Source organism: Podarcis tiliguerta (assembly GCF_965153285.1).
Source record: "Podarcis tiliguerta genome assembly, chromosome: 14".
NCBI lineage: Eukaryota > Metazoa > Chordata > Lepidosauria > Squamata > Lacertidae > Podarcis > Podarcis tiliguerta.
In genome coordinates, this window is record NC_139547.1 from 31,473,291 (window position 1) to 31,501,000 (window position 27,710).

Below are 27,710 nucleotides of genomic sequence, written 5' to 3' on the forward strand. Positions count from 1 at the left end.
AACTAAACTGTGTTCCCCAAAGCTTCTAAACCCAGAAAGAGCAGAGGTACCTTCTGGGGCTGCACAGGGTCAACTATCGCAGCCTCCTTGGTGTCCTCATCGATGAGCAAGTACATGTAATTGTCTGTGAGGGCCGGGAGCAGCTCCACCTTCATGCTGGCTTGTGAGATGACCTTGGACGCTCTGCTTTCAAACTCGGTGTGGAGGAAGCTGGTGCGAAATTGTGGCAAACCTTCAGGAGATTAAGAAGGACAAATTTTAGGAGAGACAGTGGGTCCAGCAGTGAAGGCTAATGTGTGTGTTGGGGGGGTGGGGTGGCGCCCACGATGCTCTGGGCGGACACTGGTGAAATATTATGATGCACCAATGAAGGAGCAGTTTAGCTAGTGCGGGAGAGAATTTTGGGGAGGGCGACAGTTAAACCGTCAACAGAGAGGCCTTAAGAAGCTGCTTTGCACCAAGTCTGGCCCTTGGTCCATCTGGACTTGGGGGTGGGATTACCTAGGATGGTGCTAAGAGAAAAGGAGGCAGCAGGGGGTCCCTCCAAGCGCCTCGATTACTTACCGTACTTTTCTGTCTATAGGACGCTTCCATGTATAATGCTACCCCTATTTTGGGGGTCTCAAATTTAAGAAAACAGGGGAGATTGGCAAAAGAGTTGTTGAGCTTTTTTTGCGGAGGATTGCCCAGAGCTGTTCAGCTTTACCGAAAATTGCTCACCCGCACACAGCGCAAGATCTGCCTCCCATCTGTCCCATTGCTGGCAGAAGCTGCAAATCAACCACCCAACGGCCGGATCGTCGGCCAATCAACAACACCCAGTGACGCACCAACCAATAACACGTACAACAGCCGCTGACAGCTGCAGCAGCAACCAAATAAATGTCCACCCTATGCACTATAAGACGCCCCACACTTTTAAAAATGATTTTGAGAGAAAAAAACCAGTCTAATTCATGGAAAAGTATGGTATTTACAACTGACCAGGCTGGACCCCAGAGTGAAACACCTTCCCTGCTTCATATTAGAAGTTTTACTGCTCTTATTGCTTTCAAAGCTATTTCCTTTGGTCACAGTTGTTTGTATTTACGATTCTGAGATTCACAAGTCACAAGATAGCCAATTATTGGTAACAGCTATTGATTTTGTTATAATTTAGTTCCCACACCTCTGAGGTAGGTGAAGGTCTATGCATGTGCGGTAAGTGGCTAAATAAAAATAATTTGTCCTATAAACTTCCTTCAGCCTTACACTTTCATTAGTAAATATTCTTTACTGAATATTCTTTTTTTAGTTACAAGATTAGGTCAGAGTATATATTTATTTTTGCATATATGTATTTTTTGAATAAATATTCAGTTAATTGTTACTGTTTCATATTTTATTGTGTTGTTGTCTTCCTTAGTGAGCTGTACAAATGGCTGTTTTGCATAATGCTTTTTATAGGGTAGGGGGCACTGGGGGTGAGCTTATGGGACTAAGGGGGCAATAGTCCCTAAAAGTTTGGGAACCGCTGCTTGAACCTGTCAGCTAAGGCTATTTCCTACATTCTGCCATAGTAATGCTTCAAACTTCCCCACAAAAATGCAATCTGCATTTGAGCAGCCACCAAGAGGTGCAGCATCAATAGTTTAAAGCAAAAATAAATAAATGAGGCGACCTCATTTCCCAAAGTCATCCAGTTACATGCTATGCTGAGTCATCTCCAAGTCCCTTCAAAAGTGTACAGCAGTGCCTCTCAGCAAGCGGAAGAACCAGTTTGTCTCCCCACAAAGAGACTCACTTCTCCGGTTGTAATTTTTTTAATTCACGAGAGAAACTGCCTTGCCCAATGGAAAAAAGTAATTAAATTAAACAGATACAAACAGAGAAGCTTTTCAAATGGCTAAAGGTAAAGGTACCCCTGCCCATACGGGCCAGTCTTGACAGACTCTAGGGTTGTGCGCCCATCTCACTCAAAGAGGCCGAGGGCCAGTGCTGTCCGAAGACACTTCCGGGTCACGTGGCCAGCGTGACATCGCTGCTCTGGCGAGCCAGAGCCGCACACGGAAACGCCGTTTACCTTCCCGCTAGTAAGCGGTCCCTATTTATCTACTTGCACCCAAGAGTGCTTTCGAACTGCTAGGTTGGCAGGCGCTGGGACCGAACAGCGGGAGCGCACCCCGCCGCGGGGATTCGAACCGCCGACCTTTTGATCGGCAAGCCCTAGGCGCTGAGGCTTTAACCCACAGCGCCATTATTAATATCCTTACAATAACCCTGTACGGTAGGGCAACAGCATTGTTCTCATTTGGCAGATGGGAAGGAAGCAGGGCTGAGACAGAAGAGAAGGGTGGTCCACTCCAAGCAAGGGTGGGGGAACTTGTGGACCTCTCCGGATGTCGCCAGACTCCCAGTAGGCTGAGCAGGCAGCAATGCCAAAGAGGGCTGATGGGAGTTGTAGTCCGATAACCACCCTGCTTCCTTTCTCTCCCCCATCTCATCCACATAGCTGTCAACCTTCTCTTTTTTTGCGGGGAATTCCCTTATTCCAGTGCCGTTTCCTGCTGCTTCCCGCTGCTATCCCGGATTGTTAGATATCCCATAGACTGTCCCCGGGACAGGTGAGGCTGCTGATCCCTTATTTTTGAGGCCGCTGATCCCTTATTTTCAAATCTGAAAATAAGTTGACAGCTATGCTCATCCGCTGCAGCCTGGTGGAATGGCTGCTGCCATCTGGCAGTCAATGGAGGGAGGAATCCTGTCTCTCAGCAGAGCTCTGGGGAAAAAACCCAGTAATAATACTGAAGTCTGTCTATCCCTGATTTACACTAACTAGAAGTGGTTTTTCGTGGGATTCAGACAAGGGGTCTTTCCAAACCTTACCTGGAATCGCCAGGGATTGAACCTGGGACCTTCTGCATGCAAAGCAAGTGACTTACCTACTGAGCCACAGACCTCCAGATAAATGCCCATTGTTCCCTGATTCTGCCATACATTTCACTGAGTCTAGAGGGGTGCCTCGAACCTCACTTTTCAAGGGTCCTCAAAGCAGCATTTAAGTTAGCAAGAATTACTGGTCCACACAAATCTCTACAGTACTCAGTCATCAGTGACCCAGATTGCAGGTTTTTCCCTGCCTCGAAGTTTATTTATTTTAATTATGTACGGCATTTTTACACCCTGCCCTTTTGAGCCAAAAAAGGGGCTCCCAAATCAGCAGAGAAAAATCAGTACTACATCAGCCCCTGATATCAGATTGAGAATATGAAAAGATATGACACACGAGGAAGAAAAGAAGAGGAGGAAGGTGGAAAGCGCAAGCTCGAGTGCAGGTCCTTAAAATTACAGCTCCTATAATAAAGTTATATTATTTGGAGACAATTCTACCACAGGCTCCCATAAAACAAGGATTATTTACAAACTTGCCTTAAAGCACACAAGCAGTGCAGTGCAATGATGAAGGATCCTTCCTTTCTTCCTGTGACCTGCAGGACTCTGAGTCTTCAAGCCATCACAGAGCTAGACACTAGGAAGGCTGTTTCAACACCTACAATCTCCACAATCCAGCTGTGCAGATGGCTCAGCTAGACTGAGCTCCACCCATCCAGCACTGCTGTCAGCGATGATCACTGTTTGTGTTGTCAGCAAGTCTGGCTTACCGCAAAGATGTACCAATTTCCCTGGGGTATCTCCCACACTCCTAGTTATCTGTTCTAGAGAAGCTGAGTGAGGTGGTTAAGCCTTTATGAAGGTCTCAGGGAGTTGGTCAATCACACGGTTGGCAAACAAGAGCAGAAACTCATGGGGCCTGGCCAGCAAATGTGAAAGTGAAAGACGCCATGGAAAAAGAAATGAAAGTGATTATTAAAAAACAAAGCATTGGGAGGGTGGATAACCAGGAGTGCGAAATGAGCTAGGATTTTTAAAGCCGAGGTTCCTTTTTTTACAGTGGCAAGTTGAAGGGAGCTTAATAGCAATTCAGAGTTTTCCTATTCACCTTGCACAATCTTTTAGCACTGGGAATGCACTGACTGGGAATACACTGGGGTTAAAGGGGAAGCAGCCTCATCCAAAGAATGGGGGCAACCCAGTCAGATGGGTGGGGTACTAATCTAATACTGATACTATACTACTAAAGGTAAAGGGACCCCTGACCATTAGGTCCAGTCGTGACTGACTCTGGGGTTGCGGCACTCATCTCGCTTTATTGGCCGAGGGAGCCGGCGTACAGCTTCCGGGTCATGTGGCCAGCGCACAGAAACGCCGTTTACCTTCCCGCCGGAGCGGTACCTATTTATCTACTTGCACTTTGACGTGCTTTCGAACTGCTCGGTTGGCAGGAGCAGGGACCGAACAATGGGAGCTCACCCCATCGCGGGGATTCGAACCGCCGACCTTCTGATCGGCAAGTCCTAGGCTCTGTGGTTTAACCCACAGCGCCACCCGCGTCCCTTCACTATACTACTATACTACTATAGTATACTACTATACTACTACTACTTTATTAATTATAATAATTTGGTGGTATCATCGCCACTAGAGCCTTTTCAGTGGTGGTTCCCTGGTTGTGGAATGCCCTTCCTAGTTAGGTGTGCCCATCTCCATCATTACTAACTTTCAGGAGGGATTTGAAAACATTCCCATTTACCCAGGAATTTGGCAGCTGGAGAATGCAGTTTCTGGCAACCTTGAGATCACCGGGTGGAAGAATGTTTTTAACTGCTTTAGATGTTTTTTAACTGTAACTTATTTTAGATGTTTTAATTGTAATACCCTGCCAGTAGTTAGGATATTGATGTCTTCTGGGGTATCAAATGCATCGATTAAGTCTGATGTCAGTCAGATAGCTCATAGCTTTGGCTGTTTCTGTGTACAACTCCACAAATTGGCTGGGGGAGTTCAATCCACATTTCAAGTTGGACTGACCCTGTCAGCTATCGCCATTACCACCTCAAAAACCCCACCGACTTGTACTCAAACTGGTGGAAAAAACCCAGATCCTTCCCTTCTAGTTTCCTAATCCCAGACTACAGGACTGTGGTAATTTTAATCTCAAAGGGAAAACTACCACAAACAGCTTGATGATGTTAAGCTGAAACTAACATGAACATCATTTGAACTCAATATTCATGGGAACTTGATTTTTTAGTGTGGCAGCACCTACACTTTGGAACTCCCTGCCTAAAGATATCAGGCTGGCACCTTCACTGTATTCTTTTTGGCCCCTGCCAAAAACATTATTGTTTAGACATGCTTACCCAGACGTTTAGAAAGTTGATGCAAGTTTTTAATTTGTATTTAGTCTATTGTTATTTTAACTTTCTGGAAGTTTCAAATGGTTGTTGTTAATTTTACATGTTGATAATCTCCTTGGGTTTTTTTTTTTGTAAATTACTTTGAAGGGTTCTTTTTACAATCAAGTGGATTTTTAAAGAAAATATTTAATAAATAATAAATAAATATATTTTTTAAAGACTTTTTGAACACAGAGACTTTGCCTCATTTTAACCAAGTCTGTCTCTTCTCTGGCACAATTTTGCTACTGGATGTTCACATGAACTTGTTGTATCATGTATTATGTGGTCTGTGTTACAGTAACAGAGCACACCTGCAAACACTGGCCTGCAAGCACTCCAATTGGAGAATAGCCTCTATCAAAGACTTTGAAGCAGCACAAACTCAGGATGAAAGGAAGAAAGGAGCTAAGAGGAAGGCACGTTTGGAAAATCCTCACTGTGATCAACTCCCTTCGGGAAACCTAAGTCCCCACTGTGGAAAGGACATGTGGATCCAGAATTGGCCTCCACAGTCACTTATGGACACACTGTTAAGACCATATTCATGGAAGACAATCTTTGTCAGCTACGAGTGATCGCCAAAGAAGAAGAACAGAGCACACGGTGCGTTCCACATTCCCAAATTCAATAAAAAGGAAAAATATTAGAGCTACCTTTCCATCTTACAATGGGCAGCAGATTTTGTTTATCAAACTGTAAGATGATAAACGATTCCTTCCTTCAGGATGCAGGCATGTGCCCCCACCCTGAGAAATAGCTCCACTATTCTACAAAGCACTTTGTAAGCACCCACTTGTCTCCTTAAACCTACTTTGCTCTTCTCCCCCATATTTAATATCTTCCAGAAGTAGAACTGAAATTAGTTTCCTTTTCAAAATACTCTTTTATGAAATTTACTCTTGAATATTATCCACATATTAAGTACCTATGGTACTTGACAACATTTAGAGGCTAACATGCAATAGACACTGTCCAATTGCAAACATGCAATAGTATGTAGAGGCCAGGAATATTTGATTGCCAATATGCTATGGCATGTGATCATAGCATTTGAGAGATAATGTGAAATGGCATTTAATACTTCACAGATGACAGCTTGATGAGATGTCACGCATGCCCATACAATCAAGAAACACCAGACTAAGTTTTGTTTAATGTCAAAACATGATTTCAGACTTTTTGGGTGGCAAGACAGGAAAGCCCATCCAATTTCGTTGCAGGTCATTTTCATTCAGGCTTGGCGATGCCTTGTTGCAGTTTTACCCAAATCTGCTGCCCTTCAGCATTTTTACACTACAACTCCCATCAGCCCCAGCCAAGCATGGCTGTGTTCCCATCAGCCATGGTATCCTATCTGCTTGCTGTATGGGGCTGGTGGGAGTTGTAGTCCAAAACAACTGGAGGACACCTGGTTGAGAAATAAAGGTAAAGGGACCCCTGACCATTAGGTCCAGTCGTGGCGGACTCTGGGGTTGTAGCACTCATCTCGCTTTATTGGCTGAGGGAGCCAGAGTACAGCTTCCGGGTCATGTGGCCAGCATGACAAAGCTGCTTCTGGCGAACCAGAGCAGTGCATGGAAACGCCGTTTACCTTCCCGCCGGAGCGGTACTTATTTATCTACTTGCATTTATCTACTTGCAGTACCTATTTATCTACTTGCATTTTGACGTGCTTTCAAACTGCTAGGTTGGCAGGAGCAGGGACTGAGAATGGGAGCTCACCCCGTTGCAGGGATTTGAACGGCTGACCTTCTGATCAGCAAGTCCTAGGCTCTGTGGTTTAACCCACAGCGCCACCCAGTTGAGAAATAAGGCTGAGCTAATTCCTGTTCAACAACTTGCCTCCACCCTGTGTCTATTGAGGCTGGTAACTTAAGCCCTTGCGAGTTTGGAGGGGAATATGGCTTCAGGGGCCTTCAGCTGCTGACCGCCCCCCCACCGCCAACACATTTAGCAACTTGTGGGTCAGTCTCACTCAAACGTCATTGCACCAGCGACACCACTTTTGCTACGTATAATAAAATGAAAGAGAAGGTGGAAGAAAGGAGAGAGAATGCGTGTGTGTCTACACTGTATGCCAGGCACCCCCAAACTCGGCCCAGTGTACAGGGATGATAGGAATTGTAGTCCCAAAACATCTGGAGGGCCGAGTTTGGGGATGCCTGCTGTATGCTATACACGTTCTATATTCATCGAAGTGTTATAGATACTCCCCAAGGGGGGTTCTACTTCATTCAGGTCGCCCAGATTCTCAGTTAGAGACCTGCAGCCTCCGCACCCACAAGACAATTCCCAGAGAAAAGGAATAGCTATAAATAGATACCAGTATGCGCGCACTGTAAAAGTGTCCTGAGAAAGTGTGTCTATATTCCAGACTGGGTTTGGGGGGGGGGGGTGTCTGAAGAGGTTTGAGGGTCTCCTGCCTTACAGTGAAGATTAACTTATTTTTAACGCATTTAAAAGCCGAGTGTCATGCAAGAGATTTCATGCGGTTTGCAATTCGTGCTCTGCGGGCGACCAGAAGGAAAATGAGCGGCTTGGCGAGCTAGGGGTGTCCGCGGAGCGCAAGATTCCCCCTCCAATAAAGGACACGTCCAAGAGAAGCTGCAAGAGGATCCTCACCGAAAAAGGCCCTTTTTCAATAATAACTTTTAACAAGATAACGGCGCTCCAAACCCTGCAATGTTAAGGGGAGGCGACGCTTCCTTCTGCTGCGGCTCCACTTACCCGATCGGAGCCCCAAAAACAACACAGCGGCTGCGGCAGCGGCGCCGATCCTCCCTCCGCCCCCGCAGACCATGGTCCAAGGCGGAGGCTGCAACCAGGCACCCTCCGCGCCCCCTTACACAAGCACCGGCCGGGCGATCTGTTTGGTGCAGATGCCTTCCAGCCCCTTTCCCTTTGGCCCCTGACCCGTCTCAGCCAGCCAATCGCTTCCCCGGACTCTGAGCCGGGCGGGGCGTTTATACGTTTGGAGGACAGGCTGGCGTCCTTGCAAAAAAAGCGAGACAGGCGCAGTGGAGTGGAGGTTCTTTTCCTTTAGGGATGTGTGACTGTGAAAGGTAAGCAGGATTGCAGCGGGTGCCTCTCAGAAAATGAGACCGCCCTTGCAGAAGTATCTGACGGCGGAGGCGGCAAAGGGTAAACGGTTGAGCTAGGCCTTGCTAGGGTATAACAACAGAAATAACGAGTCTTTGAGAGCACGCAAAGTGCCCCTGTTTAGGGAAGTAGATCTCTTACGTGATGAAGCAAGGCTTGCCCAAACACCCAGAATATTTCAGGGCCTGGAGTCAGCCTGGCACATTTAAAATAATTAGAAAGTGCATTTGAGAAGGGGCAGAATCCACAGAATCTTAGCCAACTGTGGGGGCAGGGGGACTCGAAGGACAGAATTTTTTTTTCTTATTGTGACTATTATACATGGGTGTAGTGAAGTGGGGACAGGGAGGGGCAGCTGGCCCCCCCATAAATAAAAATCAATAAAAATACATAGCAAACTGTGGTCCTGCCCCCTCCCCAATAATGGCTACGCTCAGGCTGTTATATTTGGAGATGTTCTAGTTCTGACTACTTGCCTTGTTTAGGATCTGTGACTGAAAACTGATGCCAGGTGACAGGAATCTGAGCTGGACAGCCATAAAACAGGGAGTCCCAAGCTTTCACCCATGTTCCTGCACTTACAATCTACTAGTGATTATTACAGTCTGGTTTGCTAAGCTATGATGTGAATAAGCAAGTGTGCTGGTGCAGTGAGAAAATCGTGCCTGCCTTGCTCCTCCTGTTCCTTTCGTGCCATGGCTTTGTGTAACGTTTGAACCTGGGATGATGATTTGTCTCGCTTCAAGCAAACCATGAACTGTAACCAATGTGTTTTTTGCCAACTGCTCATGGATTGTTTGAGGGAAACACCACAAGCCTGGGTTTGGATGTCATGCTAAGCCACACCATGTCTTAGGTAGTATGTTGGGGAAGTAGCTAAGTGGCCAGGATTTTCTCACTGTGGACTGCATCCTTGCTAGTTCATGCTAAACTATAGCTTGGCTTAGCATTATGTGTGAATGAGGCTAATGCATTGTGAAAGTACAAAGAATGGGCTTGACAGCTGTATTGAGAATTTCTGGTAGCAAAAGAAGCTGAATGGGAAGGAAATGTATGAGTTTTACCCACAGATCTTTGTTTTATTTTTCTCCCCAAGCTGAGAAGCAAGCAGCTATATTGAAGTGAAGAAATTGCGTCTGTTGCAGCAAAGGTCTAGCTGCCCTACTCAGAGCTCATTGTCCTGCAGAAGTATAATTGTTGAGAGGGGGAAATGACTTCTTCAAAGCCTTTGGCCAGGTTCTGGGAGTGGGGCAAGAACATAATCTGTGTGGGGAGGAATTATGCAGAGCATGCCAAAGAGCTGAAGAACACTCTCCCAACTGAGCCGCTCTTCTTTCTCAAGCCATCATCTGCCTATGTCAGGGAAGGCTCTCCCATCATCCAGCCCTACTACTGTAATAAGCTGCACCATGAAGTGGAACTTGGGGTGGTGATCGGGAAGAGAGCCCAGGCAGTTTCCCAGAAAACAGCAATGGACCATGTGGCAGGCTATGCCCTCTGCTTGGACATGACAGCCAGGGATACCCAAGAAGAATGCAAGAAGAAAGGGCTTCCTTGGACAATGGCCAAAGGGTTCAATACCTCCTGTCCAGTCAGTGACTTTGTGCCCAAAGAGAAAGTCCCAGATCCACACCAGTTGAAGATCTGGTTAAAGGTAAATGGGGAGATGCGGCAAGAAGGAGATACATCAGACATGATCTTCTCTATCCCCTACATCATCAGCTACATCAGTGGAATTGTCACCCTGGAAGAAGGGGATGTTATCCTAACAGGAACCCCAAAAGGGGTTTCTGCTTTGCAAGAGAATGATGAAATAGAAGCTGGGATCCAGGGGGTGCTGAGCATGCGGTTTCAAGTAGTTCGGCAGAAATGCCGGCCTTGATAGGGGATGTTTCCTTTTACCTTAAGAACAGATTCAGATTGTAGAGCAAAGGGACACTAAACCATTCCTTTCCTGTGGGACAGGGGAGACTGGGAGTTTAGATTCTCCTTATATAGCAACCAAGTAAAATTGGCTTTCCCCTCATTCAGGTTCTAGCTTCTTCCACATTGACAGACAGAATGAGAGAAGGGCTGAGAGCCCATCTTGTTGGGCATTTAATATATGCACAGTGTTCAGGCATCACACTAAGCCCTAGCATAAGAAGGACAAGTCACAACAAGCCTCAGGCTTGTACACTCTTTGCTCTCCTCTTTGGTTCTGGTGCAGCAGCAAGTAGTTCACTTTCAGTTTAGGTTAACTGCAGCTTGCTGTCATCCAGACCCCCCCAAAACTGGTTAATCTTAACTATGGTTTGTTGAACAAAGCACACTCCAAACCATAGGTTATGAAGCTGTTTTTTTTAAAAACAAACAATAGTTAACATTAACGTGGTTCAGAGAACACACAAAACTATGGTTTGAAAGTGAAAGCTTTCAAATTATTGAGGGACGTGCCGTAGGAAGAGGAGGGCACATGCAAGCTTATACTCACTGTGGCTTATACTTGTCATCATAAATGATTGTGTGGCCTTTCTGAAAAGCGCAGCCAAAGAATGTAAGAATTATTCTTTTCTACCAGACTAGACTGCTTTTACAGAGTTCAACAGGGAAAATTATATTAAAATACACACATACAAAATGGAAATATGGTGAAATTTAGAATATATTTTGTAATGAAGTCTCATGCAACTGTATACTAAGGTGTAAATAAAACAAAACTTCTATCTACTTGCCTCAATAAATTTCAGACACCCTGTATCATGTGACTGTTGTCTGTGAAATAAAAAAACTTGGCATTTATAGTGTTCAATGTACTTAATCTTATTTTGTCTGAAATCCCACAGAACACAGTTCCTGCTTTTCATATAATATAAAATTGAAAGAAATAGGCTCACAGAAAAAATAATAAATTTCAGAAGTATATTTTTACTCAAATATGTTATACATGGAATGAAAACTTTGTTTTAAAAAGAATGTAGATAGTATATCTAGGTCTCTTGAGTCAGACTAAGGCTGCCTTTGCCAGCCTTGTAAATCCACCATGTTTTGGACTAGGTCTCATCAGTTCCAACTGTTGGGAGCTGGACACCAATTTGGTGACGGATGGACTAAGGTAAACTCTTCCGTAAATGATAGTACACAGTTTTAAAACATGAATGATAAAGCACACTTTCTAGCATCTTTGTAATGAGAATGCAACGTCCCCCCCCAGATGTAAATTCACCATATTACAACAACTTAGACTCCTTCCAGCTGTTCTGAAGCTGGGCAAGGTAGGTCTTTTCCAGGCAGGTTTTGACTGGCCTCCACAGGATCTGCTAGTTTGCAAGAAAGCAAACTAACTCTCAGTCCGGTTCGTGAATTGGGCGAAATAATAACCTATAGAAGTAAATTAGATTTTTTTTAAAAAAAAATTTCTTCTCCAAAAAATACAGTTTGCAAGAAGAATAATGCAACTTTATATAAATTTAGGACTACATATTATGTTGTGCAGTGGCAGTTTGAAGGAGAAGATGGGCAGGAGAGGGCTATTAGTCCTTCTGACCTTGTTTTCTCACAGAAAATCTTCACACACACACACACACACACACACACACACACACACACTCTAGCTACTTTTAACTTCATCCACTTGGATGAGCAGTTACATGCAGAAATCTGTTATCTACCAGAAAATGTACAAGCTGACAATTCCCCCACCTGCCCCTCCAAAGTTGGTTGGTGTTGCCTCCTGCAGAACTTGCTGGATAAACTGATCTATATTATTGGCAATCATAGAAAAACGCCTTTTTCAAATCTCAGTTCTTGATTCACTAAAAGAAACTTTGATAATTCCACCATAAGATATTAATAGGGTGAGGGTTGTCATGGAGAATGGTGCTCATTTAGGTGTGTATTTCCTTATTTCTGTACTTACTTTAAAATAAATTTTGCTTCGTTCTAGAAGAAGGTGCCATTTTAGGGCTGTTTTTTGAGCCTCTGTCAGAGTCTGGAACTCCTGGACCTAATGGAGTGACCACAACTTAATTGGTATGCAATGCACACAAGCATGAAGTGAAGCATGAGTCAAAAGGAAGATGAGTGTTTTCAGAAGTGCATACATACAGTAGGTTCACAGCAAAACCAAGCAAGCCTTGAAGGGTCTTGAAAGATCAGTAAATTTATTGTAGCATAACTTTTTGGGGGCTAGAGTCTATTTCATCAGATGCAGTACTGGTGCAATGCATTAAACCTCAGGCTCTCGATTGGTTCTAAACACAACCTGAACCATAAACCTGAGTAGAAGAGATCTATTTCTAACACATTCTTACCGTGCAGCCTAAAGCTTCTTCAGCCACTGTGTCTGAGAGATTGCAAGAATGGAGAGTGCCTGTGTGGTCTGTCAGATCAACTAGTACATCAAAGCTGGCAAAGAGTAGTGTGGCATCTGAAGAGGAGACAAAGCTGCTACAGAAGGAGCATGAGTTTGTTCTTTCATTGACCACATAGTGGCACTTGCTACTGCAGAAAAGAAGAGAGGGCAAGATTTTAAATGAATGAACATGTGTTTAGTTATTACGCATCTAACATACCTATTCATTATATCTGATGAAATTGTCACATTCTGTTTATATGCTTTTTGTTTAATTATGAGTGTACAATAATAGAATGTATAATATAGAATAGACATGCTATCTTGGCTCAAAGGCAAGAAAGAAGGATGACTGAAGAGCAAAGAATCTTTGGACATGCAAGTTAGATAAGGTTAGAGTACTTCAGAAAAGGCTTTAATGCTGAGTTAGGAGGAAAAAGTGGTTTGAGGAATAGAGAGATTGAAGTTTTTCAAGCTGATTTGGAATGGGAGTGAGGAGCAGGATAAATGTCCAGGACACTTAATGAGGTGCTTACCATCTGTTTCGTATTATTTTAGTTGTCTCATTATCAATATTCAGCGTAGAAATGTAGGCAAAAATAATGCCATAGAAAGGTTCCAATTTTCCCTCATTTTGCAAAGCTTTAATCTTTAATTGCTCCACTGTATAAACATCAACTATTGCCTGTACTAAAGATAACAGGAAAAAGAAGTAAGATTGTCTTTTTAAAAAGGGACTTGATCTGAAGTTTAAAGACAGAAAAAAAACTTCCCACTGACTAGTGGACTTTGGACTTCAATAAAATATAGTTTACCATAAGAAAAAAACATTTAAAATCATAATATGTCATTGGACAGAAAATACTCTGTTATTCATTTGTATTATAACCAGAACAGTTAAACTTTAATTAATTTTTATGATTTCCCAGACTGAAGTCCACTCTTTATTCTCTGAGCCATGATAGCTGAACACTTCCCTGTTTATAGCATACTTCCCAGTTAATAGTTCTCAGAATGGCACGCAGCATCAAATGGATTGTACATGAGAACTTTTAACATACATTTGCTTCTGAAGTATGTGGCAATAACTTTGAATACATGCTGTCCTTAAAAAAATCCCAGTAAACAAAAAAGTTAGCCTGTGTTCTGAGAACTGTTTGCATTTAGAAGGGTAAATCCAGAATTGAGGCCTTAAGCAATGTATAGCAGTCTATCAGATTATTCAGATACCTGAATCTAGAACCATGGAAGGCACCACGTTGAGCTGCATGAAATGGAAGTCCACCAGCCTCAGAAAAGCTCATACCAAGAACAAACTTAGTTGGTCTCTAAGGTGCTACTGGACAATTTTTTAATTTTTTAAAAAATTTCTATCAGATTAAAGGACTACTTGGTAAACACTCACCATTTATGGAATCTCTGAAATGATCTCCCATTTCATCATCCAAATCTAACATTTCTGCACTTTCTCTTATAAAGTTGTGTAGACTGATTGCTTCTGGTGTATCTTGAAAAAATATTTGTCAAAGCAGTATTAATAAAGGTAAACTTGCATAATGCCAAAATAGTTTGTGGGAGTTTTTTTAGCTTAAATGGTTAGCTCCATGTATTTGGTTGATGTCTGCTACAGAAAAGACATTGCTGTAATTCTTTACACGCAAGGCATTTGGTCCATTGATGTCAACAGGATTTACTTCTGAATTAACACATATAGGATTGTGTTGATAAAGATGAAACCTATAAGACCACCTTATAGTAAAGCTGGTGGCTGATCCATTTATGTATTTTCTTACACATATATTCTGCCTTTCTTCTGTCATGGACTCCGAGGTCAGACCCAGACCTGCTTAGCTTCAGCAAGGTGGTGGCCTCATGTGCCTTAAGATCATACACTGAGATACCATTTATCCCAGAATTGTCTAATCTTTCTGGAAGTAGCCCTCCATTGTTATAGGCAGAGGTTTTCCCAGTCATAATACATTATATCCTTTTTAATAAGGACATGTGGGACTGAAATTTATTTATTTATTAAATAAGCAAGTTAAGTATACTGCCCTTCATTTGAGGATCACAGTGCAGTTTACAGTATAAAAGCACAAATATACATAATAACAAAGGAGCAATGCCCCGTCCTAGTTTAAAAGGCCATAGATTGTTTAATTAGGCAAAGGCCTGGGAGAAGAGGAAAGTTTTTGCCTGGGACCTAAAGATATGTCATGAAGGCACGTATTTTCTATACAAATATCTATTTATAGATACATAGAGCATTATCAATGTGTATGGTGCCTTACAGAGGACAAGAGGACAGGGTACTACTCGGAATACTTGCAATCTATAATTCATCACAGGGAGAGACAACTGGGAGAAGAAGAAAATGGAGGCAGGGTAAACAGGAACAGAAAATGTTCCTATTAAGTACTTAGTTTACAGCAGGGCATTGGGACCAGGAATTCTACCAAAAGCTTTATAAAAGATGGGTTTTGAAGAAAAAGGGGGAAGTGGCATCTCATTTTTTTAGGAGATAGCTCCAAGAGTAGTGTGAGGATGGTAATGACATAAAGGTAAAGGAACCCCTGACCATTAGGTCCAGTCGTGACCGATTCTGGGGTTGCGGCGCTCATCTCGCTTTATTGGCCGAGGGAACCAGCGTACAGCTTCCGGGTCATGTGGCCAGCATGACAAAGCCACTTCTGGTGAACCAGAGCAGCACACAGAAACGCCGATTACCTTCCCACCGGAGCGGTACCTATTTATCTACTTGTACTTTGACATGCTTTCGAACTGCTAGGTTGGCAGGAGCTGGGACCAAGCAATGGGAGCTCACCCCGTCGCAGGGATTCGGACGGCCAACCTTCTGATCGGCAAGTCCTAGGTTCTGTGGTTTAACCCACAGCGCCACCCGTGTCCCACGGTAATGACATAGAATGGACTAAATATGGGGAATAAAGGAAAATTGAAGAAAGCCAAGGCTTTGTGTCTGTTCAACAAGATGGATTGTAGCATTGTGAATAGATAAGGATCATAGACTGAACACAGGTGAGGGTTTAGGAGGAAATAGAAGTTCAGATGGAACTTTTGAAATGTACAAAGAAGAAAAAAGAAAGTACTGATAGATATAGAGCTGGGCACTTAGTAAAACAGGTGGTATTAAACTATTGCCATAAAGAAACTCAATGTTGTAAATGGGCAGGGAATTATTCTGTAGGTTTTAAACAAGTAGAACTGTGTTTAAAGTCCTAAGCCATCATATTTTAATGTTCTAAGCTGCCCTGAATACCAACTTGGGAGAAAGATGGAATATAAATATATTAAATAAATAGATAAAATTTCAATAAAAGCATTAGGATAATATAAGGCATTCTATGACAATTTAACAAGGTTTTAGAATTGTGTCTTACCGGGATTAGTAGTAATGATGGATTTTGAGAGTACAGTTGCAACCATGCAATTTCTAAATTTGTCAAAATTTATTCTTACATCTGATGCAAATATTACTGGGAAGAAAAATATTATTTATTATTATTTTGTTATTACAGGCAAAGCTTTACACGAGTGATAACCTCAGCAAAAGTACTATATATAAAAAACTGAGAAGTACCTGTTTCTCGTGGCATCCAGCTCTGTGCAAGCTGGATAGATTCATTGTCCCAGCTAGAAAAATAGTAGCATTCAATTAATACAAATGTTTATTTGTTTAAAATGTTAATATTTTCTATTTGTGTTGATAGAATATTTTGACACTCTTGTATCAGGGCAACTTCCAAATATTAAAATGAAACAACAATATAAAAAGTAACAAATGTCAAAGAATCATAGAATTGTAGAGTTGGAAAGTACCCCAAGGATCATCTAGTCCAATGCCCTGCAATGCTGGAATCTCAACTAAAACCTACGTGGCAGGTGACCATCCAACCTCTGCTTAAAACCCTCCTAGGAAGGAGAGTCCACCACCTCTTGTGGAAGTTTATTCCACCATCAAACAGCTCTTTCAGAAAGTTCTTCCTGAATTTAATCAGGATCTTCTTTATTGTAACTTGGATCCATTGGTTCAGGTCCTAGCTGCATTCTGTATTAGTTGTAGTTTCTGAATCACCTTCAAAGGTTGCCCCATGTAGAGCACATTGCAGTAGCTCATCAGGCCCTGGAGATATGAATTCATTTAAAGTAGCTCAGTGTTCCTTACCACCACCTTTTCCCCATCTTAGGTTGCAGTCCCCTACTTGCATTGTTCATTCTGTAATCACCAGGTTGGGCACTGCTTTTCCTTTGGTTTAAGGCAGAATAGGTGCTGAGCAAATTGCTAAACAGATATATCTTACTCTGCCTCTGAAAACAAGCAGTCACAAGCACTCAGGAAGGGAACTGCAGAGCAAGTGTGGAGGTCCTATTTATAAGAAGTTGACACCTGGATCAGGGAATCCCTCTTTATGAGGCATATGCTGAACCCAGACTATATAAGCATAAGAGCACAGGTCAAAACTATACAAAAAGCATCATGGCTATGACCAAGTGGCTGAGTGACTAAGGAAAAGTGAGCAAAATCATAATACTTGTGGATTCAGATGTCAGTCTTGCATGCAGCAGGATGTGATAACCTGGTTATGTGCAGAGCAACGCAGCAGTTGCTCTGCACCTAACCAATTTACATTCCAGTTTTTGAAATGTTAACCTATATTTATATGGTGAGTGTGTGCAACCAAAATAAAGCTTGTTTCAAAATTCAAATTCAAATCCCCACACATGCAGAAGCTTTCCATTCTCGTCTATGAAAATGTATGTTCCCAGAATGTTCACTAGCTGATAAAGATGAGAGCACCTTCTATGTTCATTGAGCTTTATCTGCATATTGGAACAGCAGAGCGCTTGCAGATCACAACTACTAAATTGTGCCTTGTGGCTTCAGAACATGGAAATGTCACTTGGCCCAGACACAAGAAGGACTGAAAAATTAAAAGCTCTTTTTCTATCCATATTCTTCCCTCTCTGTCTAGGTAATCTGGTTTTTCTAAAAGAGCAGTGGTGTTTATTTAGTTTTCTCTTGAAAGAGAAATCTTAACCAGGGCTCCTCTTACATTCTTAATACAGTATTTGCTACACGTTCTCTAAGAATTTTTTTGAAGCATTTTTAATGTATAAAAGTCTTGATGATAAGCATTTATGCAAAGGTTAATCTATAGTTGCTACTTGACAATATGTTGCTTTGAACAGGAATGATCATCAATGGTCTCACTGACTAAATGGCTTCTTTTATTTCCTCATCTCCACATGACCTTTTGTAATTGATTTGCAGCTTTGTTTCACTCTGCCTCTCCTTAGGGGAGAAATTGTCAATAACTCATAGAAATGGGTAATATATTCAAGACCATTCTATTGGACAGCCTTGTATGTTATAGAAGTTAATGGATATTGCTGCCATTAAATGAATGCTGCTGTATCATCAGAGACACCACACAATTAATAAGAAGCTTCAATTAATGATAGCAATATGTACTTACGTTCAGTGTAGCCTCTTATTTTTGTATTAATGGGTATAGTTGGGTTGTGATTTAGAATACACCTTACCATATCATTGCAAAGGAAGACTCAGTTTCATCATACAGCCTTACTTCACATCTGTGACCCTTTCGTCTGTCTGAAGTAGTGAAGTACTTTGGTTCTCCAACCTTTGTAAAGTGAACAACAAATGATTTGCAATCTTCATCTTGCGCACACACCAACCTTGTCAAAAGCAATAATGTATCCCCATATTTATGTCTCTGCTATCTATACCAGTGAAGTCTGGTCTATTAGATTGCCCCACTTTGCCCTTAGCCAGCTGCCAACTGACTCCCTTTGTGGTGTTATAGATTGGGGGGGACCCCCCAAAGCCTAGAGATTAATAAATGGTAGAATTTTGGTTTTTGGAGTATTGAAGGGAAGAACTGGAGGCCAGTGGAAAAGTACAGGCTAAGCTTTCTTCCAAGCCAGTGCCTCACCTGGGATAGAGACATTAACATGACAAAGGTGTTGGTGGTCCATTCTAAGAGGGATCTTTGGCCTGAGTAGACAGACTGGCAGGGTAGCTAGGTGTGGGGTGACAGGAAAATAGTGTTTTAGCAAGGTGTGCTGGGAAAAGGAAGGGAGAAAAAAGACTGAGATGCATTTTGGGCAGGTTGGCTAGGAGAAATACTTTTGCCTCCAGTGCTATACTGCTATGGGGAACAACCCCCTCTTGAAATGACCTTTCTGTAAAATCTGGACTCCCTTCATGCAGACTGAATGTGTAAATATGTTGATAAACCATATTTCTTAAAGGTACAACAGTATCCACCATGTTTTCAATTCTCCAAAGGAGCACAACCCCAGGGTGAATGCCTCAAACCCCCTGTAATCTTTCTACCGCTCGGCAGAGAGGTGGTGCCCAGGTTTTGTAATTGCACTTACAACAGGTCCGGGGGGGGGGGGGACATTGGCTGCCAGCTTCTTCCCCCTTGGTATCATTATTGCTCTTGTAGGGAGGAAGGTGGGGACAAAACTAGAATGCGCTGGGTTTGCCTGCCACTGGCCCTGGTTTTGCCCACTCTTAGCCTCCCTGGCTTCTGCCTCAGCAGTCACAATGGGTAGCTTCCCCCATTGGTCCGCACTACAAACACTTCAGCAGGGCTGGCTGCAATTAAAGTCTCTCGGTATGCATGTGCACCTCATTCTTCACAGAAAAATGAATCCAACGAAGGACTTGCAAAATGGTAGGGCATTGCTGAAGGAGAGTAAGCAGCTCTGCACCAGTCTATTGCATTTTTACATTCAAAAGACTACATGAGTACTCTTGCAATAGAGTAGAAAAGCATTTACCATAGTAACTTTCTAAGAACTGGACACTGTACGGAGAGATATAGATTACCAAACCCCATGTTTTCCTCTGAGGCACTTATAGGGGAGATAACAGTGGGTAAGAGTGGGTACCTAAGCCTCCCTTTGCTTGCTGATTCTTCCCTTTAAATGTTATTCATTCCCTATTGCCTGCCCTCTTCCAACTGGGTCTCCAAAATAAAAAGTAAGCCCAACTGAATTCTTGAAAATCAGCTGGAAAAAATGATATTTGCAGGAGATAATCACTAACTGGTGGCGAACATAAGGCTGGAGACTTGCAGATACCCCCCACTCTGGTAAACATATGAAGCTGCCTTATACTAACTCAGGTGAGACCTGTGGACCATATAGTCCAGTACTGTGTACTCTGAGTAGCAATTGGGCAGAGAGAGGTATTTCTCATCACTTGTAGACTCAGCTTTTTTTTTAACTGAAGATGCCAGAAACTTGTATAGACAAGTGTGATTTGTGATACCAAGTAAGTAGCGCAGTTTGATAGATTTGGATGGCATTTGCACACAGCAATCACCATGGCATTTAGCATGGTATTGTATAGCTCCTGCTAAATGCAATGGGGCCTGTACAAGAGAACTTCTTAATGGATTGTGCCCTCATTGAATGGAGTATGTAAGAAAGAAAACTTAAAGTGTTTCATGTTCTTAATGCTATATGACAGCAATGTTTAACCGCCACTGTTGGAGGCAGCATATTCCTGAATATCAGTGGCAAAAGTGCTGTTGTGCTGATGTCATGCTTGTGGGCTTCCCTTAAGTCAGAGGTCAGCAAACTCTTTCAGCAGGGGGCTGGTCCATTGTCCCTCAGACCTTGTGGTGTGCCAGACTATATTTTGGAAAGAAAAAAAAGGAACGAATTCCTATGGCTCACAAATAACACAGAGATGCATTTTAAATAAAAGGACACATTCTACTCATGTAAAAACACGCTGATTCCCGGACTGTCCACAGGCTGGAATTAGAAGGCAATTGGGCTAGATGTGGCCCCTGAGCCTTAGTTTGCCTACCCATGCATTAAGTATTTGGTTGGCTACTATGAGAACAGGATGCTGGGCTAGATTGGCCTGTGCGCTGATTCAGCAGGGCTCTTCCTATGTTCTTAAGAGGACAAAGATGAAGGGTCAGTGAGCCATGTGCTAAATCAATAAACCAATTTAGCATTCATGCTTAATCTTATAGTTAAAAACTAATCTGTGTGTGAATGTCAAAAGACTTTAAATAAACTTCCTTTTATTGTGCTGTTTCAGGGTGCCAGCCTAGGTACATGAAGGCTTTGTGAAATGTGCTGTTTATGAAAATTTTCATTAATATTACTTGCAAACCTTCCTTGGTATTAAATCAAGCCAACTGGCTGCTGACCAAGACAAAAGGAGACAACTCCAATCAGAGATGGTCCAATAAATCCTTAACTATACATAAATTAATTTGACCACCGGGCTACAGTAGAAGCTCTCCAATATGTTACAGTTTTTCTGACTTACCGACTTGACAGCTGCAAGAATATTAATGATTCTTCCTTCCAGGCTCTGTCCATTGGCTGCAATGTCCGCCAGAGAGTAAAAATCTTGAGGGTTCTTCACAGGTAGATTCAACAGGGACAGTAGTTTGGTGTCAACTTCATAGTGGGGACAGATTTTAACCACGGAATGATTCTCACTGAGGAGCAGTTTGTAGCAGCTGACATGCACAACACAAACAATACTTTACTCATCACTACTAAAGGCTTTTTCCTATATGACGAACTCTGAATTGTTATGGGTTATTGTAATACTGATGTTACACTGATGTTGTGAAAAGCACTTTACAATTGATACCAGAGAATAGTGGCTTCTTTGTACAAACAGAAGTCAAGTCATTGGCAGGCAGAGTTGACACTGACCGCTTCATGGGGTGGGGGGAGAAATGGATGATTAACCTACTCTAAGCTCTGGAAGCAGATAGTTCTGCATATTTTAGTGTTGCAATAAGTAACTGAAGTGAGTAACTGAAGGTACTTTAACAACCGTTAACACCTAAGGTTGCTCAAAACAAGACTTGAAAAAAAGCTGTAATACAGGGCCAGTGTGATGTAATTGATAGAGTCCCCATACAAATAGCCATCAGCCAATCTTAGGCCACTCACTATCTCTCCGTCTCACAGAGTTGGTGTGAGTACAACTGCTGCAAAACCACCGCAAAACTTTGGCACCAGTTCGAAGTGATTCAGACAATTTTGGATTTTGGGGTATTAACTATGAACCCCAGTTTGATGTATCAATTACTCAGTTTCTGAGGCTCTGCAAAATGCAGGGCTTTTGCACTTTTCTACGCACTATACTTACATTGAATGGGGCCAAATAATACCTAATATACGTCGACTGAGGGCTCTTCCAGACTTCTTTTTGTGCTGCATCCATGCTTTAAAGCTCTGTGCCTGCTTTTTTTGCCCTGCACTTTCCCTGTGAAACCCTGCTCTTTACTGCTGAATCAGAGCAAATGGCAATCTATGGAGACACAAACTGACATTTGTTTTGATTAAGCATTAAAGAGCAGGTTTTCTCAGGGAAAGTGCCAGGGCAAAAAAGGGGGGCCCCTCAAATACAGCACTTTAAATTGTGGACCTGTTCCTAGAAAGCACAGGGCAAAACGTAAGTGTGGATGAGCCCTGAGTTTAAGATTCATTTCTGCAGTACAGGGTATTACGATACTTTCAGAGTTAAGAGATGTTAGAATTGCCATATTTCAAAAAGTGAAAATCCGGACACAATGTCTAATAAATAACTGTTTGGTGTTGCTTGGCTGTCAGGTCATTTTGTAGCATTAGTGGAGGACACTAACTAATCCCTTGCCAGACAGCTATATAAATTTTTCAAGAGTAACATCTGTATCATCTGGTATCAAGAATCTGAATATGCCACTTGTATACATGTTTTAGTCTTATTTAGGGTATAAGATTCTGACTTTACAGTTACCTAGGAGTTGTAGCGTTGAATTTTTCTTCCTTTTCAGCCTCTTTTGTCTGAACTAAAGGATTTTCAATTATGACTATAAAAGGGAAAACAGTGGAAAGCCACATAAGTATGGATTTAAATGACTGCTTACACGTTCATTCAGCAAGACACTGGCAATCCAGTTCTAATAGTTTTCAGTCAGCTTTACTCCTGGGTACCTGCATACAATTTCAGCCTTAACTGCTTAAATCTGGCTGGATTATTATTATTATTAAATTTATGGACCATTTTTAGAAGACTGAAACAGTAAAAACTTAGCATCTGAGAGGGAATCTGGGAGATTACTTTTTCAGTCCATGTCTCTTGATGACAGCTTTATTAGATTGAATCTTGTTGGTTCTTTTTAGTTTACTTTTCCCCCTCTCACTCAATCTAACTAAAAAATTTGGTTCCAATTAAATAGTCCACAACTCTTTGAAGGATAACACACTAGGACCACAACACATTATACTGATTTAAAGAGTAGGGAAACATACTGAAATTGAAATATGTTCGGAATAAACTCCAGCTCACCACAGTCACCAACTCTAAAGCTTTCTGAAAGTGATTTAATATAGTCCTCTCTTCCCCAAGAATGTACATTTATGAAATAAGATGGCGAATCGCGGACAGTGAAGCTAAAAGTGTACCTTTCTGATCCAATATCTGCAGTGACAAGAAACAGAGACAGTTTTAGAATCCAGTTAAAAGTTTTAATTCCGTGTAAGACACATGAAAATATTATTATTGTTACATTCTGCCCAGTGTTAAGTCATGGCAGAAAACAGCCCACCTCAATCAAATTGACTTCAGAACTGTCATCTGTCTCAGACACCTATTGGTTGTGGAGGCTGTCATCACCATAGTATCAGCCGCCATTTTCCCTTATGATGTGCGTATGGCATATGATAAAGAAATATAGAGGTCAGTGCTGGGGTGCCAGCAGCAGCAGCAGCAGGAGCAAAGAAATGATGATAAGAGAGGAAGAGGAGTGGCTGTAAAAGCTTGACAAGCTGGATTTGGACAAAGGATCACTTAATGAGAAACAGGTATAAAGCAGGTGAGGGGAGCTTTTGGCCATACAGCTGTTGCTGAACTACAACTCTCATCTACCCCAGCAAATGGTCAGTGGCTGGGAATGAGTTGTAGTTCAGCAACATCTGTAGGGCCAAAAGTTCCCGACAACTAGTATAAAGCAAAGGAGAACAATCTCATTAACTACCACTAGAGGTCACTCCTTTTTTAATTAAAATATTACATTTTCATGAATGGGAGAAAAATGGTGCCTTGGCTGGTTCAATTGCAGTTTAGGCAGAGACCCGCAGTGCAAGTGCCTCATTGTTTTGGCAAAAACTTTGCATGGAATGAAATATTCCACTATCATCAGATATCGTCAGATGCTTATAAAATAGTGGGAAATTCAGTGCTATGTTAACTAACCCTAGCAGATGCAGGTGCCCTTAAAAATGTTAAGCCAGGTTTCAGCAAGGGATAAAGTTGATGAGATGCTTGTTTCAATTAACATGCTGTTACTCTCTCTTAGAGCTTTGTTAATCTACACTTTAATTTCAATATAGGTTTTGCATAAAATATCCCCACCAGTTGATGCACATGCTTTTTGGTTAGAAAAACCACTGATTGAAGATAGAGCCAGAAAAAAAGAGAAATTGTGGCTTAAAAGAACTTTACTTTTTCTGTCTGGAAAGCCTTTGGCATCTGTTTTCCCAATCACCATACCAATTATACTCTGGGGGAAAAAAGAGATTACAGAATATATACATCAAATACAGATGTACAGGATGTATTTGATTTCACAGACTCTCTTGTCCTTCAATAATAAAAAGCATATTTAACTGTTTTTATTTTAATGCACTTATTCTACAGAAGCATCAATAAATTAACAACCTAAGTGGTTTTCTCAATATATTAAAAGATGAAGACTGGGAAATAATATAAAGACCCCACATCTGTCTGTCTCTGTAAGGAAAATGTTTACCTGAAAACATACACTTTTTTGTCACTTGCACTGGCAGTGAGCAGCTTATGCACACTGCGGAATAGGCTAAGGGCATGTCAAAGTCAAACCAATTAGGGTACAAGTTCCTGAGTCATCTAAATCATAGAATTATAGAGTTGGAAGGGGCCCCAAGGGTCATCTAGTACAACCCCCTGCAATGCAGGAATCTCAACTAAAGTATCCATGACAGACGGAGGCCATATGATTTCCCATGTCTGCACAATGGCATAAAAGGAGCATTTCTATTTTTCTTCACTATTAAAGAAACTCCTATTTTTTATTATACCATCATGAACTCTCAGCAGGGTAGCTAGCTGCATGTTACATATAGTCATTTTTGCTAAGTTAAATAACAGTCATTTTTGCTACGCTAAATCAACTCCCCAAGATGGCAGTTGTGAACAGTGACACAGAAGGAAGGTAGGGGTTCCATAAACTTTCCCTTTCTACCACTTCTCCACATGAATTTTCCCTTTCTCAGAAACTGCTATGCTTTTTAAAAACGTAGGTGCATGGGGAAGCAGTAAATGAATTTGGGTATGTTGTGCATTAAGCCCTTAAAATATGCATTTATTTAGACTTTTAGAGGAAATACCTATGCTTAAAGGCAACAACTACCACCAAACAAAGATTCTTTTGCAGATTTGTATCAGTAGTGTTGAAACAATAACACTGTAATGTTTAATGAACTGGCTGGCTTAGTTTAAAAACCCCCCAAAGATAAGAAGTCCTGTCCTAAAAGGACTCCAAACATTAGGTCTCTTAGCTTTACTCGCCGCCCCCCCCCCAAACCAGCACACCACATTACATTCTTGAATTGGGTTTCAGGAAAACAGAATGAACAAGACACCTGTTGAAAAATAGGCTTGCAGATTTCGATGTGCCTTTCAGTCACTAGATGGGGCAAGAAAACTATTCCAGCATTTATCTGGATAAGTTCACTCAGGGTATGTTTGCAATGAAATATAATTCCCTCAGGTCTTTGAAAGCTTTCTTAAAGTGCATTCTATTAATTCGCATTCAAAATGTTTCATTTCCTAACTCACAGTAATTTAATTAAATCGCAGAATATCTTGTGTATAATTCTGCTGATAATAGAGAGCTGGTTCTTGGAATCCCAAATATGTTCTAAGACTCTGCATACAATAGTATTTATTTCAAAGTCTTCTTAAAATTTATATTTACAACATTATTTGACTCTTTTAACAAAGTGAAATTCCATAATTCCAAATTAAAAGCTTGAGAAATATTCCTAAACCTCTTTTAGATATCCTTAATTCTGAGATATTTTAGTTATACCATTTAACCACTCAAAAGGAGAAAATAAACTTCTGTGTCCATTTGTCAGGATTTTCTGCTGACACTTTCCAAACTCGTTATTTTTGCTCTATATCTTCATCTTACTTCATTTTGACCTTTGGCATTCACATAACTTAAAACAGTGACATAGTGCTTCAGTTATATATAATATTATTTGAAATAATGTTGTAGAATTTATTTTATTTGAGCTAGTTCTTTTATAAATAATAATAATACTGATAATAATTTTATTATTTATACCCCACCCATCTGGCTGGGTTTCTGTAGCAGAATATAAAAACATAATAAAACATCAAATGTTTAAAACTTCCTGATTCACATGTATAAAGTCACACACTATAAAGTCTACTACTAGCTTCCTTCAATATGAATTACTTAATGTCTGACATTAAATAAACCATATTTTTTTTCCAGATTGAAAAGCATTATTTGTTTATCAAGTAAAACTACAATTAAATTCTTGCTTGGTCCATACATTGATACTCTCAATGCTATACACTAAATAAAATCTTTTGGCCAAATACATCCACCCCACAAGAGAATCTTTCATGTGCTTTCAATTCAGTGCCAAAGAAACATCCCTTGAAGAAATCTATGGCCTTGTAATACATTCTTTAACTTTTGATAGGAGGAAATTACTACTCTTATTTTATGTTAAAATCAACAAAGAGTTCACGGTAGTATGTGTGCCATTTGTGTTAGGATGAACAGTAAAGTCCTGGGAGATACAAATATATTTCTCTTGCCCCTGTCAGGACTTTAAGTAAGCCATCTGAGTTTCAGGCCCAAAACTCTCTGTTGTTGGTCCCTAAAATACTTAATAATCCTTAGGCTGCAATCCTATGCACATTTCCTTGAGAGAACAATCCACATTGAATGTAATGAGACTAACATGACAATCCTAAATATGTCAACTCAGAAGTAAGCCTCATTTAGTTTAGTGAGGCTTACTTCTTCCAGATTAGAATGTTTACGACTGCAGACTAAATGTCTTATTCTGAGGTTTAAGACTCACACAAGTACAGCCATCTGCAAAATAATACTACTTTTTATTATATCAAAAATGAATGAGAGAAGAGTATAAATATAAAACAATAAAGCTATATATACATTTTCAACGTGTTGTATGTAGTTGCCACCCATATTATGTATGCAACATTTTTAAAAGTTTTTTTAAGTCCTGGTTCTTACCATTTGTGTTTCAACAGCCCATGCTAAACCTCCACAATGCAAACATTGAAGTATGGGATCCAGTGCCATTGTCTCAGCATCATTACTGTACGAGGTGAAGACAGCACCTTATCCCAGGAATGGGAAACATATGGCACTCCAAATATTGTTATACTATGGCTCCTAACATCACTGTCCATTAGCTGCACTGTCTGGGGCTGATGGGAACTGGAGTCCACCAACTTCTGAAGGGCTACAGGTTCCCCATTCCTGCCTTATCCCTTTGATCTGGTCCTGTGAATTGATTCTGCCATGTGAATTGGGCAGCTAGAGATGTTGGTACAAATGTACCAGTGCTCAGCAACTCCTGCATGATGCAGCTGTGCCTTGCCAAGGGGCTTTGCAGGAGGGTGTGGACTTGAACTGATGTGGAATGCAAGGCCCTTGGCAACTCTTGTAATGTAACAGCTACCAGCATGTGAGCGCACACATACAGAACAAGAGATACTACAGCTTACTAATCACAAATAGGAGAAAGCAGCATAGCTTTAGCTGCTTTAACCAGTGGCGTAGCGTGGGTTGTCAGCACCCGGGGCAAGGCAAGTAATTTGCGCCCCCTAACCCGTGGATTTTAGTAGGGACAGAGAGCTGCGAGCGCCC

The 27,710-nt window shown here is 41.5% G+C and overlaps 3 protein-coding genes and 1 long non-coding RNA gene across 20 annotated transcripts in view; 1 reads left to right on the plus strand and 3 right to left on the minus strand.

The window, feature by feature from the left end:
* LOC310664726 (hydroxyacylglutathione hydrolase, mitochondrial) overlaps nt 1-12,362 on the minus strand; it is a 26,242-nt gene extending 13,880 nt beyond the window's left edge. The window contains exons 1-2 of one of the 5 annotated variants that reach the window (XR_014505041.1): nt 8,007-8,164; nt 51-232 (exon numbers count right to left, since the gene is read on the minus strand). Coding sequence is in view for 4 of the 5 variants with exons in the window: in XM_083414264.1 (XP_083270390.1) it covers nt 51-232; nt 8,007-8,079 (255 nt within the window). In the remaining variant the exon portion in view is untranslated. Of the gene's footprint in view, nt 1-50; nt 233-564; nt 699-720; nt 857-8,006; nt 8,185-12,276 lie in introns of those variants that run through there. The other 4 variants (XM_083414265.1, XM_083414264.1, XM_083414266.1 and 1 more) reach the window with 4 other exon arrangements.
* Nucleotides 8,204-11,159, plus strand: FAHD1 (fumarylacetoacetate hydrolase domain containing 1). Its single transcript, XM_083414295.1, has 2 exons — nt 8,204-8,341; nt 9,475-11,159. The coding sequence occupies exon 2, from the start codon at nt 9,589-9,591 to the stop codon at nt 10,258-10,260; it is 672 nt and encodes a 223-aa protein (XP_083270421.1). The 5' UTR covers nt 8,204-8,341; nt 9,475-9,588; the 3' UTR covers nt 10,261-11,159.
* The window catches only part of MEIOB (meiosis specific with OB-fold), a 21,988-nt gene continuing 5,543 nt past the window's right edge, over nt 11,266-27,710 (minus strand). For 12 of the 13 annotated variants that reach the window (XM_083414214.1, XM_083414216.1, XM_083414215.1 and 9 more), the window contains 12 exons: nt 24,233-24,290; nt 23,078-23,209; nt 22,526-22,598; nt 21,056-21,251; nt 18,274-18,374; nt 16,310-16,362; nt 16,110-16,205; nt 14,117-14,218; nt 13,248-13,401; nt 12,671-12,860; nt 12,277-12,363; nt 11,266-11,738 (listed from right to left, as the gene is read on the minus strand). In XM_083414214.1, the coding sequence (XP_083270340.1) occupies nt 11,598-11,738; nt 12,277-12,363; nt 12,671-12,860; nt 13,248-13,401; nt 14,117-14,218; nt 16,110-16,205; nt 16,310-16,362; nt 18,274-18,374; nt 21,056-21,251; nt 22,526-22,598; nt 23,078-23,209; nt 24,233-24,290 (1,383 nt within the window). In that variant the 3' untranslated portion in view covers nt 11,266-11,597. The remainder of the gene's footprint in view (nt 11,739-12,276; nt 12,364-12,670; nt 12,861-13,247; nt 13,402-14,116; nt 14,219-16,109; nt 16,206-16,309; nt 16,363-18,273; nt 18,375-21,055; nt 21,252-22,525; nt 22,599-23,077; nt 23,210-24,232; nt 24,291-27,710) is intronic. The other variant, XM_083414219.1, reaches the window with a different exon arrangement.
* LOC310664757 overlaps nt 27,047-27,710 on the minus strand; it is a 1,450-nt gene continuing 786 nt past the window's right edge. The window contains exon 2 of the long non-coding RNA XR_014505053.1: nt 27,047-27,602. This is a non-coding gene — a long non-coding RNA (uncharacterized lncRNA). The remainder of the gene's footprint in view (nt 27,603-27,710) is intronic.

Coding starts and splice junctions, on each gene's coding strand:
- FAHD1 (XM_083414295.1), top strand. CDS start 9,589: ATGACTTCTTCAAAGCCTTTGGCCAGGTTCTGGGAGTGGGGCAAGAAC.